The sequence below is a fragment of the Cheilinus undulatus genome, linkage group 9 (assembly GCF_018320785.1).
Source record: "Cheilinus undulatus linkage group 9, ASM1832078v1, whole genome shotgun sequence".
In the NCBI taxonomy this organism is placed as follows: domain Eukaryota; kingdom Metazoa; phylum Chordata; class Actinopteri; order Labriformes; family Labridae; genus Cheilinus; species Cheilinus undulatus.
Window position 1 is genome coordinate 3,992,289 of NC_054873.1, and position 15,184 is coordinate 4,007,472.

Genomic DNA, 15,184 nt, shown 5'->3' on the forward strand with positions numbered 1-15,184 from the left:
ACTACAATTACGTACAATTAAAAACAGGACAGACTGCAATGAAGTCCATTTAGATATTAAAGACTTTACTGTCTGGCATCAATCCCTCAAACACTCCTTCACTGTTTCACAACATAATTTAACTTTATCGTGCTTCTTTATGAGTCAGATGCTTACTGAGGACATAAAATGAGGTAAAACAACAGACCTAAAAAAAGACTCAAATCACTGGGTCACATGTTTGCTTCTCTTTAATTTTTAAAAGTTGGGGCACAGATGACCTATACATGCAGGTACGTCCAGGTTGAAGTCTGGTCTGTGGCTTATTTGCTACTTTCTCAATGAGAGGCAGCTACACACACTGTTATTGGCTGTAACTGGTGATACATGAACATGAACCTACATAAGGCACAAAATACACAGAAACACAAGGACTACAAGAACACCTAAGAACTAAACACCAGAAATATACAAACTAGAAAACCTAAGTACAATGTAAAACTAGAAACAGGGAAATCACAGAACAAACAAGGAAAACAGTAGGGATCAAGAACTAAACTGAACTATACAGAATAAACACAGGAAAACACTAGAGAATCTCAAAAACATAACAAATCAGAACCTGGATCATGACATTAATATCATCAGCGGTATGGAGGGATTTTGAGTGTCATTGCTGCCAGTAATGAAGGGGCTAAAACAAAGGGAATTGTATAGCTGAACGGCTGAAACCCTGATGCAGCAGCAGAGAGAGAGAGAGGCCTACGCCTGCTAATTAGCAGAAGTAGTCTTGGAAAAGCCGTTAATGAGAGGAGGAGTGGACCGGACTATCTGCTGTGGAGCTTTTGTCTTTTCGGGACTTGTCCAAATAAACCAGGATGGTTGGATTTAATGGTTTAACAGATGCTACAGTTATACCATCATGAGGACTGATATTAGCAACTGACAGTAAGACTCATTTTTCATTTGAAACGTAGAGTTCTAAGTGTCCGGTTAAGAAAGCACTGGGGAGTTATGTTTGGATGCTGGTGGAGGATGGTATTTGGCTGTTGTAAGCTGCAAAGTTATGATAGTCAATGTGCTAACAGGCTTACAGTGCTGATGTGAAGCTAAGTGTTGTTGTTGATAAGTTTAACGTGGGCGTATATTGTGTGACTCACTGGTGTGTAGGGAAAGGCATGCAGCCTTTATTTTGATACCCTAAACCACTTACACAAACAAAAATAAGAGAAAGTCTTTGTGTAGTTGGTTCTGGGGTCTAATCATGTGACTGTAATAACGGTAATAATTACTCAGGTTTACCGTCTGGCTTGGTTTCTGTCTTGGTTTTGGGTCAGGTCTGGAAATAAAAATGTGTCCTCAGTCCTGTTTAGTGCAAACTTGTATGTATCGATGTACCACAGAATATAAGATTCATCCGTTTCGCTGCTGTTAATGCAGCAAAGTAATGTGAAGGCAAATGTCTGACAGTTGTTCTAAATGGCCGGAATTCTTGAGGACTGCCAGTCATTTTGACTGGGGACAAAAAAGTCTAGCGGAAACGCTGCTTATAACTTGTAAGGACTCGAAAATTTCAAGCCTATGACTTTGGACTTGACTCGACTTGTCTTTACTTGAGACTTGACTTGGACTTGGGATTAAAGACTTGAGACTTAGGCCCCGTTCACACAGAAACGAAAACGCTATACTGCCGTTTATTTTGGAAAAGTTTTCTGTAAAGACGGGATCGTTTCAGGAAATATCCGCGTAAACACGGAACCACTGAAACGACTGAAAACACTGTAGTACATATGCCAAGCCTATATGTGGCGCTATAACGCTGCCATTGAAATGCACCAGAGTAGAAGAAGAATATCACAGAAAACTAACACAAACTTCCATTTAGTTGCCCTTCTGGTTGTTCTCCACGTTGGATTTAAGAGCATATGGTGTATGCGTTTCGCGGTGGTGGTAAAGGAGCATTAGATTTTTCTGTAAAAGCCACAACAGGCTCTGTAGCTTCTGCAGCACGAACGCAAGCGTGTAGTCCGCTACTGTTGTTTTGGCCTAACCCCTGCAGGCATCTTAAGGGCGCTACGCTGTGTGTGACGTAATCGTTTCAAGAAAGATGCAGATAACAGTACACACGGAGACGAAACGGTATTCATTTACGGATTTATGCACTCTGGGACCCAGGTTTCAAAAAGTATCGTTTACAGTCACCCCAAACGCCGTTTCTGTGTGGATGAAACGTCAATCCGACAAAAAACTTTTGCGTATACACCTGAATTCGTTTCTGTGTGAACGGGGCCTTACTTGAGATCTGCAAAACAATGCCTTTCTCCCACCTCTGTCATATCCTCAATTCAATTCAATTCTGGTCTCTAAGTGGAGGGACCAGAATTGAATCGGGGATCAGAGGAAGGATAACATCTATGTTCACAGGACGGCGTCTTCTGGAGTGGGTTTGATGACGATATGGGCTGATGAAAACTTCAAAGGGAGGAATGGAAATGCCATGAGATGGAACTGTGGGAGACGAACAAAAAAAACAAAAACATGAAGCATCAGCACACCTGAAGATGATAACATTTAAATGTCACAACAACTCCACACCTGATGGTTCCAGAGATCCTGAGTGGAGATGGGACAAAGCTCCAGAAGGACACCCATCACTGCAGCCCTCTAAAAAAGAAATAAAAAAGAAAGTGGCATAACTGGGTTAAAGTGGCAATAAAAATAAGTTAAAGGTGGCAAAAATGATGAAAAAAGCCAAAATGGAAATTAAATGCAAAAAATTGGGTAAGAAGTGACAAAGAACTGAGTTACAGGTGGCTAAAGTGGTCCAAAAGCATCAAAAAATGTGTCAAAAATAAGTAAAAATGGGAGCGCAGTTGGTCGAGTGGTTTAAGGCGCTACCCATGTACGCGGGCGGCCTGTGGCCCCTCACAGCATGTCTCTCCCCACTCTCTCCCCTGTTTCCGAGTCTATCCACTGTGCTTCCTCTATCAAATGAAGGCATCAAAAAGCCCCAAAATAAATCTTAAAAAAAAAAAAAAAAAAAAAAACAGACTAAAATGGGCAAAACCCAGCAATGAGCGGCAAAGTGGGAAATAAGTGGCATTGGATGCAAAAGGCAGCTTAAAAAGGCAAAAAAATGGCCAAAAAGGTAATAAATTGCAAAATTGAAAAAAAGCAGGATAAAGTGGCATAAACAGCCCAAATGTAGAAAAAAATTGATTTAATGTGACAAAAAAAGAATGGAAAAAGGGGAAAAAATTGCAAATAAGGGCAATGGAAATATACAGAGAAAAAATAAAGGTTGACAAAGCCGACTGTTTAAGTGTGGGGAACAAACTGATTCAAGTGACTTGCCATGGATAATTTCTACTGATGCACAATACATTTTTTTTATTCAATACTGATTACAGATTATTTCCTACTTCTGATGGTCGATAACCGATAAGTTTATTCGAAGGATTTATGCACATCTGGGGGTAAGAAGGGGTTAATATGTAGTGAGCAAAGATATTTATAATTAATTCTTACTAACATCTAAATGATAACAACTTCAGTAAATGTTATTGTTCATTGGTAGCAGACGTCTAGCTGGTTAGCCTGCTAGTTATCCTCAAGTGAATACAATAATTAAAGACAAAGAAAAAGCATGTTTGAACGTCAAACATATTGATGCTGTATGTGGAGATGATAGCAACTAAAACATAAATTATATCCATATATCTACAAAAAAACAAATGTTTTATTTAAATGAGTAATTTCTATTCAGAATCATTCTGCAGCGTACTGTTTACTTCCTGTTTCTTGAAAGCAGACGGGATGATGTAATGACGTACAGCAAATGTCTGATTGGATGACAGCTTGAAAGTGGGCGGTGCCCACCCCCACCGCTCGACAGTGGGCCATGTTGGCTACCACCCACTTTTGCACATTGCATTGAGGGCTACTAGAAAGTTTCTGCAGTTTCCAATGCCTGTTGAATCAGTGTTCTGCCTTTGGCTCAGGTTCTGCGGCTAACGCTAGCCACTACTGATGCTTCATTTTAATGTCATTAGGATGATGACTTTTAAGTGACTTAAAAGATCCGCTGTGTTAAAACTTAGGGACTTTTTCCACTCTTTGGGATCTTTGTGGGGCAAACACTTATGTTATCCCCCCCTCAAATACTTGGGAACTCCACAACCACCGCTGTGGTATTAGGATTAGCCTCTTAGCACTGAGGCTTCTTCCTCTTCTTCTCTGGTGTTTTAACCACAGGTCTTGTACCACGGCGCCACCTACTGTTTTGCTATGTGTAGTCTTGTGAGAAAGAAAACAAATGGCTAAATTATCAATGGATTTTATCTGTAAAATAAAATATATAACATATATGCAGTATTGGAATACAATTTCTTGGTACTGATACTACAAAATGCACTGAAATGTAAATGTTAATCAGGCCTGAAACTACAAACACTACAGGGTACCTTTCACTGGTAAATATGCACTTTGCATTTTTCTCCTACCATTCACAATCTGATACTTGGAGTTTCTATCCACCAAGGGGCCAATCAGCTTTTGGTCCACGTCGTTCAGCTGCAAATTGAACAAAACAAAGAGCATTTTAAGAACATTTATGTCTGCTGCTTCAAGACATCTTGTTCTGTAAAACTAATTTAGAAAAACATTTTTCAGCTTAAACTGCTGTTGACAGTGGCCAATTTCTTTAGTATATCAGTGCTCTAAAGCAGCGGTTTTCAAAGTGAGCCTCCCCTAGGAGAATATCATTTATCCCGCAGACCCCCAACCTCATAAAAAAGAAAAAATACTGTTAAAATATTAAAAATTCATTTTTCAAAAACTTGTCTCATCCGTAAACATTTATATTTTTAACATTTTAATATTGTTTATACTTTGGTTTGCATGTTTCTTTAACCCTCCTGATGTCTTCGGTTGAAAATGGAAATTAAAATGTCATAACTTTGTTTTTCTTCCATAAAATTGCCTGAAAATGATATGGATGATTCCATGCTATGCTTGTTGCAAGTCAAATTAATTATGAATATTTTTATTATCATAATAATAATAACAATAATACATTTTAAAGCGCTTTTCAAAAACTCAAAGACAGTGTACAAAAATAATAAAAAACATAACAAAAAATCCAAAACAGGACAATATCACAATCAAACAGAGAAAACAAACAAGCAAACAATCAAAGTGAAAGGACAACAACAGAGCCAAACATTAAAAGTCATTTTAAAAAGACAGGAGGTGTCATTAGTGCCTACTGTCATTTTAAAAAGACAGGAGGTGTCATTAGTGCCTACTGTCATTTTAAAAAGACAGGAGGTGTCATTAGTGCCTACTGTCATTTTAAAAAGACAGGAGGTGTCATTGGTGCCTACTGTCATTTTAAAAAGACAGGAGGTGTCACTGGTGCCTACTGTCATTTTAAAAAGACAGGAGGTGTCATTAGTGCCTACTGTCATTTAACAAAACACGTGACGTAGCCGCTATCGAGCTGCACGTGCGCAGCTACCGAATAACGTGAAACATGGCGACTAAAGACATGTAAGTACTCGACTTTTGTTGTTTCTGAAAAGAAAACAACTCACTGCTGTTCTTTGTTCCTCTTTTAACGAAGAAATGTCGTCAAGTTCTGATAAAACTGGTGCTTCAGCAGCATCCACGCCACATCCACAGTTTGCTCTGCCAGTCAAAAAAGCAGATATCTGACTCTGAGTCAAGTACAATTCATTTAGATTTACTCTGTGAGCCTACTGATAAATCTGGCATCCCTTTATTACTGTTTACTAGTTTTACCACAATAATTTGACCTACTTTTCCAAAAAGGTATATTGTTGTTTCAGCATTTGCTTTAACCACATACAACACACAGATTAATGCTCTGATGAAAACAGTCCACTGGGCCTATGAAACATATAAAAATAAGTCCTATAGAACTAATAAAATAAATTGAAATCCTGCTGTGATGTATGTTTTACGATGAATAGTTCATAGTTTCAAATAACTAAGTGAAAAAATGAGATTGATGGATAAGTGATATAGTTTTTTTTTAGTTTTTATAGGCCCTGTTTATAGTAATTAAAGAATTATGTTTACTGCTGCATTTATAAGTGAAAAGTATTGGTATTGAGCACTGGCAATACTGGCCCTGTATTTACGTGGTATAGGATAGATAGTGAATTTTGCAGTATCATGTCACATCCACCTCATACTGCTGGACTCTCTTCAGCTCGGCCTCAATCAGCTTCTTCATCTGTTCACTGATGGTCTCCTCCAGCTGCTTCACAGCTCTCACCACAGTCCCCTCATATGAAGGTGGATGGACTCTGACTTCAGTCCAGTCCTTGGTGGGTGGAGCAGCGTTCAGAGACGTGAACTTCTGGAGGAGTTGGAGGTGGTCTTCAGAGCGTGAGAGCTGCTCCACCTCAGCATTTCTCTTCTCCAGCTCAGAGATTTCCTGTTCCAGCTCTCTGATGAAGCCTTCAGCCTGTTTCTTTGTCTTTTCCTGCTTCTCTTTGACTGAATCAATGAGCCCATTGAGATTTCTCTGCACAGTCTCTAACAGAGCGCTGAAGAAGCCAACACCTTCTGCTATCTCTCTGTCTGCGTTCTCATCACTGAGCTCCACTGAGTGTTTGAGCTCTTCAATCTTCACTCGTCTCTTCTGGATCATCTGCTGAATTTCAGCCTCTGTCTTCCCCAGCTCGGCCTTCTTTCCTTCATATTCTTCTCTCAGAGGAACAACATCATGAGTCTTGTGGTCTGTAACTGAGCACATCATGCAGACACACCTCTGGTCGTTCTTACAGAACAGCTCCAGCAGTTTGTCGTGCTTCTCACACATCCTGTCTTCCAGGTTCTCCACAGGGTCCATCAGCTGATGTCTCTTCAGACCTGACTTGGTCAGATGAGGCTCCAGGTGAGTCTCACAGTAAGAAGCCAGACACACCAGGCAGGACTTCAGGGCCTTCACTTTGGTTCCAGTGCAGACGTCACAGGGAACTTCTCCTGGTTTGGAAACTTGTCTCTCTGAGCTGCTGCTGCTGGATTTCTGCTGAGCTGACTGTCTGAACTGAGCAGACATCTCTTTGAGGACAGTGTTGATCTTCAGCTGTGGTCTGGTGGAGAACATCTCTTTACAGTTGGGACATTGATGTGGGACATTACTATCCCAGCATTTAGTGATGCAGGTTTGACAGAAGTTGTGTCCACATGGTATGGTGACAGGATCAGTGAAGACATCCAGACAGATGGAGCACAGGAACTGATGCTCAGTCAGCAGACAGCTGGCAGCAGACATCTCTAAATCTGGGAGAAAAGAGAGAAAGCACAAATCAACGTAAAGACTTCTCTGTGATAGACCAGATTCCCCTCTGCAGCCTTGTTCCTGTGACGCCACAGTCAGGGTTTGAAGCTCAAATCTAGTTATCATGTTTTATTTGAGGCTCATACTAACAACCATTCTAGGGAATCTCCCACTGAGTTTAAAAACCCGAGCAAAAACAGGGCAGCAGCTTTTGTCTCAATGAGAGATTGAACTGTTTGGCCTCAACTCTAACCCCTCGTTTCCACATAGGTATGGTTATGGAGGAAACTCAACAGGAAGTCCATTCATTCCTACAGGATCTCTGGGATGTCTGACCTGCCAGCTAAACTCCTCTCCTCTGTGATATTTAGTCTCGAATGAGCCACAAGTATGGCAAAAATGCAACTTTTGCTGTAGAATCAGAGACTGTATGGCAGTGTGCTAGCACAGTGGTTTACAACATGGGGGTCAGGAACCCCCTTGGGGGTTGTGAGACATTGACAGGGGTCGCCAAATGCCTTAAAAAATATATTAAGGACTATTTTTACCCAAGGAAATTTTTTGATATCATATGCCACTTCTGCACAATTTGAACCCATTTTTACCACTTTACATCAACTTTGCCTGGTTCTAACCCTTTTACGTCACTTTTCCACGACCTATTTGAACTCATTTTTGTCACTCTAAACACATTTTTATCAGTTTTAAACCCTTTCCACCACTTTTTCTGCCTGCTTTTGCCACTTCAAAACCAATTCTTGCCACTTTTCACCAACTGTTGCCTCTGATGACCCTTTATTGCCGTTATCAACCCCCTTTTTTTAATAAGTTATTGCCCATTTTAACCACATTTCATTTTTTAAGTCCATTTTTACCAATTTCTGCCTATTTTTTCGGCCTCAGTTAACCCACTTTAGCCATCTTAAACTACTTTACCCACTTTTAAATCCCATTTCACCCAATCTTCCACACAATTTATTGCAAATTTTAAACCATTTCTGCCACTTTTAATCCCCTTTTACCACTTATTGTCCCTTTTTTGCCACTTTAACTCATTTATTGACATTTTTTGCTTATATTTTGCCACTTTTATCTCATTCTTTCCACTTCTAACCCATTTCTGCTTTTAGACTCCCATTCCAGTGCCTTTTCCAACCCTTTTTTGACATTTTTAACCCAATTCAGTTCTGTTTTTAGGACGCCATTTACAGTCTTAACCCAGAAGAGCCCACACCCATTTTCCCTCATAGCAAAATTATCGTGGGGCATTACACAGACTCAGCAGATCATGTACAACACATTTCTGACTTAAAAAACACACCTTTCTCTGATGCCAAAGATAGGAAATGTTACCTATACGTCACGTTTGGCTTTTGTGGTTAATTTATTATCTTCTATTATTGGAAAAATAATACAACATAAGTCAAAATGTATTAGATTTAACAACAAAAATCATTTTCAGGGGCTTTTTTCAACACAAAAACCCATTGAATGCACCCTCCACAGTCATGATTTATTGATGACATCAATGCATGTGTGCTAGATCAGTGAAATAGGTGCTTTTTAACCTCTTTTCAGCACTGTTTCTGTTCATTTATGCCACTTTTTCCCACTCTATGCTCATTTTTTCCACTTTTAATTCACTTTAGAACCCCATTTTCTTACTTCATCTAGCCAGTTTTTGCAAGTTTTTACCACTTTACACCCTTTTTGCCACTTTTTAACAGCTTTCCACCTATTTTGACACCCTTGTTGCATTTCTGTACGTCATTTTTGCGTATTTAAAAAATATTCAGCAAGTGTATTTCACTTTAGCCATTTTTGCCAGTTTTTTACCTGTTTTTACAAATTTATCTGGCTTTTTTAATGTGTTTTTGCCTCTTCAACCGATTTTTGTCACTTTTTAACCACTTTTCACAGTTTTCTTCACATTTTTTTCCATTGTATTTCTATAAATGTTTCCGCTTTTGAATGCTTTTCTGTCAAGAACCATGGACCAGAACACAGGAATAACAGGACCCAAAAATGCAGACTCTCAGACAGGTTGACGTGAGGCAAAAATCAGATTCTTTAATACAGTCCGAAGTCAAAAACCAGAAGTTCCAAAACTCACAGGCAAAGGTACAAATAAGCATCAGGCAGGAGCGGAGTCAAAAGGGCTGGCGTGGTCGAGATCGAAAAGAAACAAAGACGTGAGTATACTAGAGAGCTGGTACGTGACAGAGAAGGTCAACGGACTAACAAAGGAGGTGGGTGAGCAGGTGAGTATTATACTATGACTAATTAGTGATGCAGGACCGGTGTGAGGAGCAGCGTACAGGACGGAGAACAGGAGAGGGAGGGGACGAGGTGAGTGACACAAGAGGTAAGGAGAGTCAGTGCGGAAAAGGCGGGGCGCGGTGAGTGGAGCGTGATCGATCTAAAATAGAAAAGAGAAATTAGAACAAGCAAACAATAAAACAGACATGAATGTGCGAAAAAGGTGAAAAAATAAACTTAACAGACGAGGATCGTGACACTTTTCACTGTTGCTTTCACAAGTTATGCCATTTTTTTCTACACTTTATTTTTTTCACCTGTAAATTATTCAGCCAATCACATGACCACATCAGAATGTTCAGTGTGTTTCAATCAGGGACTTCATTAGTTTAAGTCTGGAAAAAAGCTCTGCAAGGTCTGTTACAGGACATTTAAAGGTCATGTGACACCTGTGGGTCCTTATGGGTTAAGATGGTTATATACTATGGCAAAAATGACTAAAAGAACATAAGGGTGACCTTGTCTCCTCATGACTATTCTTGAATGTGCATGGCTGTGTTCAACCACCTTCAGGTACAGTGGGGGTACGTTTAAATGACTAGACAAGTTAGCTTTGTCTGTTCAACCGTTCACACACCCATATATGAACTACATCACTGATCATCAACTGGCGGCCCGGGGGCCAGATGAGGCCCCCAAAGCTTCCTGTCCTGTCCCCAGAAGATCATTAAATTCAGAAAAGCAGGAAAAAAAATGTTGTGCTTTTAAGAGTATCTTTTGGCTTTAAATATCTGCAGCTGTTAAAAAAAGCAATTCATATTCACATAGTTTTAGAATGGCAGCATTTGATCTGTTATAACAGAAGTTCACTTGTCAGCCATTATTAGTAAATATTTATTTAAAAACGTGTTAAAACTGGCAAAAATGGCCAGATGAAGTGGTTAGAGATTGTGTTGCGTCCAAATGGGTTGTGGAGTGGCACAAATGGACAAAAAATTACAGGGAAAGTGGTGAAAAGAAGTTAAAATGTGGCAAATCATTAGAAGGAAATGATTAAAAGGAAAAAACAGGCAAAAAGTACACAAAAAATGGGTTAAACATAGGGCTGGGTATTGTTAAGAACCTCACGATTCAATTCGATTTCGATTCATTAGGTTGCGATTCGATTCGATATCAATTCAATTCGATATTGATTTAAATGCTTCAATGTCAATTCAGTAAGAAGTAGAAATACACAAATAACCTGTTGACAATTTTTTAATAATTATTTTCATGCCCATGTGAACATATTTGGTAAGTCACCTCACATTTTTTAGCAATAAAACATCTGAAAATAAAAATTTGCACAATAATAACTTATTTGTGCATACGGAGTACAAAAGTAAAAAACATGACAGTTCTGTATAAACACTGAAAAAGTAAAGTGCATGTAAACTTAAATAATATTTCTGTCCTAATTTTTTAATTTGTCTTAATTTGGAGGTCTGGCCCCCAGAGACTCTGTCAAGACCAAATGTGGCCCCTGTGCAAATGTACTTGATGACCCCTGAACTACATGCTGCTTTCCTGGTTTGCCAGCCTCTGCAGTTATTTCTTGATATGCATTACTAGTCCTGTTTTATCTCATCTATCACAGTAAACATAGATTCTAATCTGCATAATGGCAAAAAACACAGATAATATTATCCTCTCCACAGTGGCTACAGATCAGCTTTTAATCCATCTATAAAAGCACTCGGAGAGTGAAGACCTACGCCATTACCCCTATCTCCCAATAGTAAAAAAATCCTTTAGAAAATTCCTGGTTCCAAACTGCGATCCAGATCACTCCCAAAATCTAGTCAGTACATCCCTATACCATTTCTGACAGTTCCTGAAAATTTCATCAAAATCCGTCCACAACTTTTTGAGTTATGTTGCTAACAAACTAACTAACTAACTAATAACGAACCCTGCTGAACAAATAACCTCCTTGGCGGAGATGAATATGGCTATCACAGCTTAACCCTTTGGTCACCACAGTTTTTTCAAGAAAATGTTCAAGATTTCACAAGGGTGTAGTTTGAAAGTGGTTAGAGATAAAGGTATACTGTAAATGAGAAAAACACATCAGTATGACCCAAACTTTGTGATGGGAGTAAATTCACTCATCTAATTTGCATATTCTTACATCACCAGGCAGCCTCCACCGCCATTGGCTGTGCGTTTTCTCCCATGGCTTCTACTCTAGGCTTCTACCATGTCTCTACCTCCACAGTGTTTGTCATTCCCAATCTCCATCACTATTTGTGGTGTTTTGAACCCCCAAGATACCCCCACCACGTCTCCATGTGCCCCCCACCACAGCATTCGCAGATTACTCCCACCTCAGTGGGGTGGGACCATGGTGATGCGAAGCATTGGCTTCGCTACATGTGGACTGTCATGGTAGAAACATTGCCTGCCGGTGCCAACAGATGCACTGGCAGTCTCACCCATGGTCTCACTAGATGACTGGAAGTCACGGCAGAGGGTGAATATTCCTCTATTCCTCCCAGCATTGTGAGTATTCTCGCTACAATTCGCTGTCTTTCTCTCTGTTATGCTCTGACTCGTCTCCTCAACCGGATGTGCGTCTTTCAAACTCTATAAACTCCAAAACTTTGAATAGAAACACACCCAAAAATGCTGCTGGGATTGAAGTTACCTACGTCCGCCATCTCCTGGTGTAAAGTGGTAACAGCACAGACCTCCGCCATTAGCCCTATCTCCAAATAGTACAGAATCCTTAAAAATATTCCTGGATCCAGACGGTAATCCGGATCACTCCCAAAATCTATTCAGTTCTTCCTCATGCCGTTTCTGATATTTCCTGAAAATTTCATCAAAATCCATCCACAACTTTTTGAGTTATGTTGCTAACAATCTAACAAACTAACAAACTGTGCAGATCACATGACCTCCTTGGCGGAGCTTCAACTAAGGACTGAGGAAAGGCTCTGAATACTGATGACAATGTGAGTGTAGATTAATGACAGCAAAAAATGACTTTAAACAACTGTAGCATCAGGCTGAAACACAAGAAAGCTGAAAAAGTTAAAGGGTGCAGATTAAGTGATGATTGTCAGGTTATTTCAGAGAAGATACTAAATATGTATTAATACTGCATACCTCTTCTATCAAATATGAATGATAACCAGACTGTGAAGCGACTGAATGCTCATGTTTTTTTCCATTTGGTTTTTATCCTTGTGCAGTAAAATAGTCCAGTCTCTGTGGGTTTACAGTGTTAAAACCTCTTCTAGTGGCTTCACATGTAGGAAACATTTATAAAATCAGAAACAGCTGTCAGAATCTTAGTATTTAAATGTCAACCAGGAATATAGCAGTAAGACATGACAACAATTAAACTTCCCATTCTCAATGTGACATTACTGGAGCATGGCTGCAGAGGGAATATGGACCATTATAGTATTACAACAGTTAATTCTTCTCTAATACAGCATTTTAATTCACTCGTACTCACCGTAGTCGTTCTCACCTTTGTTCGGACAGGCTCTGCTGAGAATCCCCTCGGAGTTACAGGAATACTTGTCTGGACAGCAGCTTAAATACTGCTCAGAAACACTTTCACTTTCACCTGATGGCGTCACGGCTTCTCTGTTTACACGAAGTCCCTCCACTTCTTCATGCTGTTTTAGACTGTGGGCTTTCCCTGCACCAGTCTGAGACTCGGATCAAGTTTCTGTCTCAAAATAGACCAGATGAGTTTAATCTGAAGGACACCAAAGACATGATGAGTTTCACGTGTTTATTCATGTCTATGCTGTTGTTTAAGGAACACTCCAGACTTCTAATATGCATGCATAATACTGTTGATGTAACTGTTTTTTAGGTTTAAAAACCGCTAACCCTCAACTATTTTTAACCTTTTAGTCTCTCATGGACTTTTGTCCTTAAAAGCTTGTAAAACATCGACCCAGTTGTAACCCAGTGAATTAATTTAAATGTATACAGATTGTGCCATCCTGCCTGCCTGCAGGAGTGACCTTGTGCCGCCATAACAAACTGGTTATTTTATTTTTTCCCCAAATTAACTTACTAATTTCCTTAAACTGTTTATTTTGTTTACAAACCGTTCATACCACACCCCAAATCCGTAACTCATTATCCAATTCGAGCTCATCCCATAACACATAAATATCCGGTGCACAAGGTCACTTCCTCTTTGGCAATCTCCTCACCTGGCGGTCACGCAGGCAGCACGGCTGGTTGGCAGCAGAAATTACGCACTATCTTCACTAAACGGTCGATTCTAACATTATAGAGACTCAGCAGTGAGTGTTGTTTCTTTTGTTATTTTCATAATATGTCCTAAGTTGATTTAAAACTCCCGCTAGTGCCTTTGTTCCTCCGCGGGACTTGCGGAGATTTATATGCCAAACCTCATTAAGAAAACAGCTAATTTAAGCTGCGTGCGGCTGCACGCCGTTTTGTCTTTGACTTATTTGTATGTATATTTGTTAAAATCATTTGATATGTTAAAGTAAATCGGCTTTGCCGACATGTTGGGTACATTCCAGTGAAAATGAGAACTTTATTTTTTTTTTTAGTGAAATGCTTAATGAGATTGATTAATTTTTATATTGGATAAATTGTGTTCTCTCGTAATGAGAATTGGATGTGAAGCGAGGATTTTGTGATAGAGTTTGAATTAATGAAGAGTTGTACAACAAATGTTAAAGAATAGTAATTGTTTGTATTTTACTGACCCCTTTTTAGGTCAGGTTTTTTTTGTGACCCCTTCCTTTCCCTGGATTGGATCCGTCGTAAGACTGGCGAGCTACCCAAGGAACTCTGAACCCCCCACACCTCCCCCCCTTTCCCAAAGAAGACTACCACGGTTAGGGTAGGAACAAGGACTCTGGGACATAATGAACTGAACCGATTTAAGGTTGATTTAAAGAAAGAGCAGAACTTTAAATTTTTTTTTTTTTTTTTTTTAAAGGCCTCCCTTCGTTATTATTGATTGATTGTTTGAAGTTGTTTGTGATTATTATTTGGAAAAAATATTATTTATCAATACACTTGCTTAAACTTAACTTCTGTCTTCGTTGTATTATTCACACACCCTGGGCTTCCTTTGAGACGAACCTAAGTTTTCTGAATTACCTAATTTTCCACTATTTGTTATTTCAATTTTTTCCAATTAATATAATTTTCTTTAAACTAAGTTAATATATTCAAAATGTTACACAGTGGTGCACAGTCGAGATCAAAACATCCTATATTTCAGCACAACCTGGGCTTTAAGAATAAGTGTGTTACAGTAACGCATTTTGGATTTTTGAAAAGTTATGGGACAATAAACACAAATGAAAAGAGCTAAATGGTTTTTATGTGGGACACACAACAAGTGATAATGCTGAGGGGTTTTTGCACAAACGTGTTCTCCCATCTTTCTGGGGCCGAAAATTTAAAAAATTATCATTCTGTTTGAAAAAGTCTTCAAATTCAAATATATTTGAAATAAAGTCCATGTGCATTTTTTTGTGTGCCATTATTCAAAGCAGCTCCTATCTGCAGAGACACAGAAGGACACATCCCATGCTCTTCATTATGAGCTATTCTGATTGGTCGTTTCCACCGAGCGGT

General features: G+C 39.3%; 1 protein-coding gene across 1 annotated transcript; it reads right to left on the bottom strand.

Moving 5' to 3' along the window:
- Positions 1-230: 230 nt before the first annotated feature.
- LOC121514797 (E3 ubiquitin/ISG15 ligase TRIM25-like) lies at positions 231-13,711 on the bottom strand. Its single transcript, XM_041795132.1, has 6 exons — positions 13,675-13,711; positions 13,056-13,274; positions 6,191-7,293; positions 4,482-4,551; positions 2,575-2,643; positions 231-2,487 (listed from the first exon to the last, which is right to left on the bottom strand). The coding sequence occupies exons 3-6, from the start codon at positions 7,283-7,285 to the stop codon at positions 2,330-2,332; spliced, it is 1,392 nt and encodes a 463-aa protein (XP_041651066.1). The 5' UTR covers positions 7,286-7,293; positions 13,056-13,274; positions 13,675-13,711; the 3' UTR covers positions 231-2,329.
- Between the last annotated feature and the right edge of the window lie 1,473 nt (positions 13,712-15,184).

Bases quoted from the DNA above. Each gene is read 5' to 3' on its own strand.
- LOC121514797 (XM_041795132.1), bottom strand. From the start codon at position 7,285: ATGTCTGCTGCCAGCTGTCTGCTGACTGAGCATCAGTTCCTGTGCTCC. The intron at 2,644-4,481 runs GTAGGAGAAAAA...TTTCTTTTTTAG, and splicing joins CAAGTATCAGATTGTGAATG to AGGGCTGCAGTGATGGGTGT. The intron at 2,488-2,574 runs GTGTGGAGTTGT...CGTCTCCCACAG, and splicing joins AGGATCTCTGGAACCATCAG to TTCCATCTCATGGCATTTCC.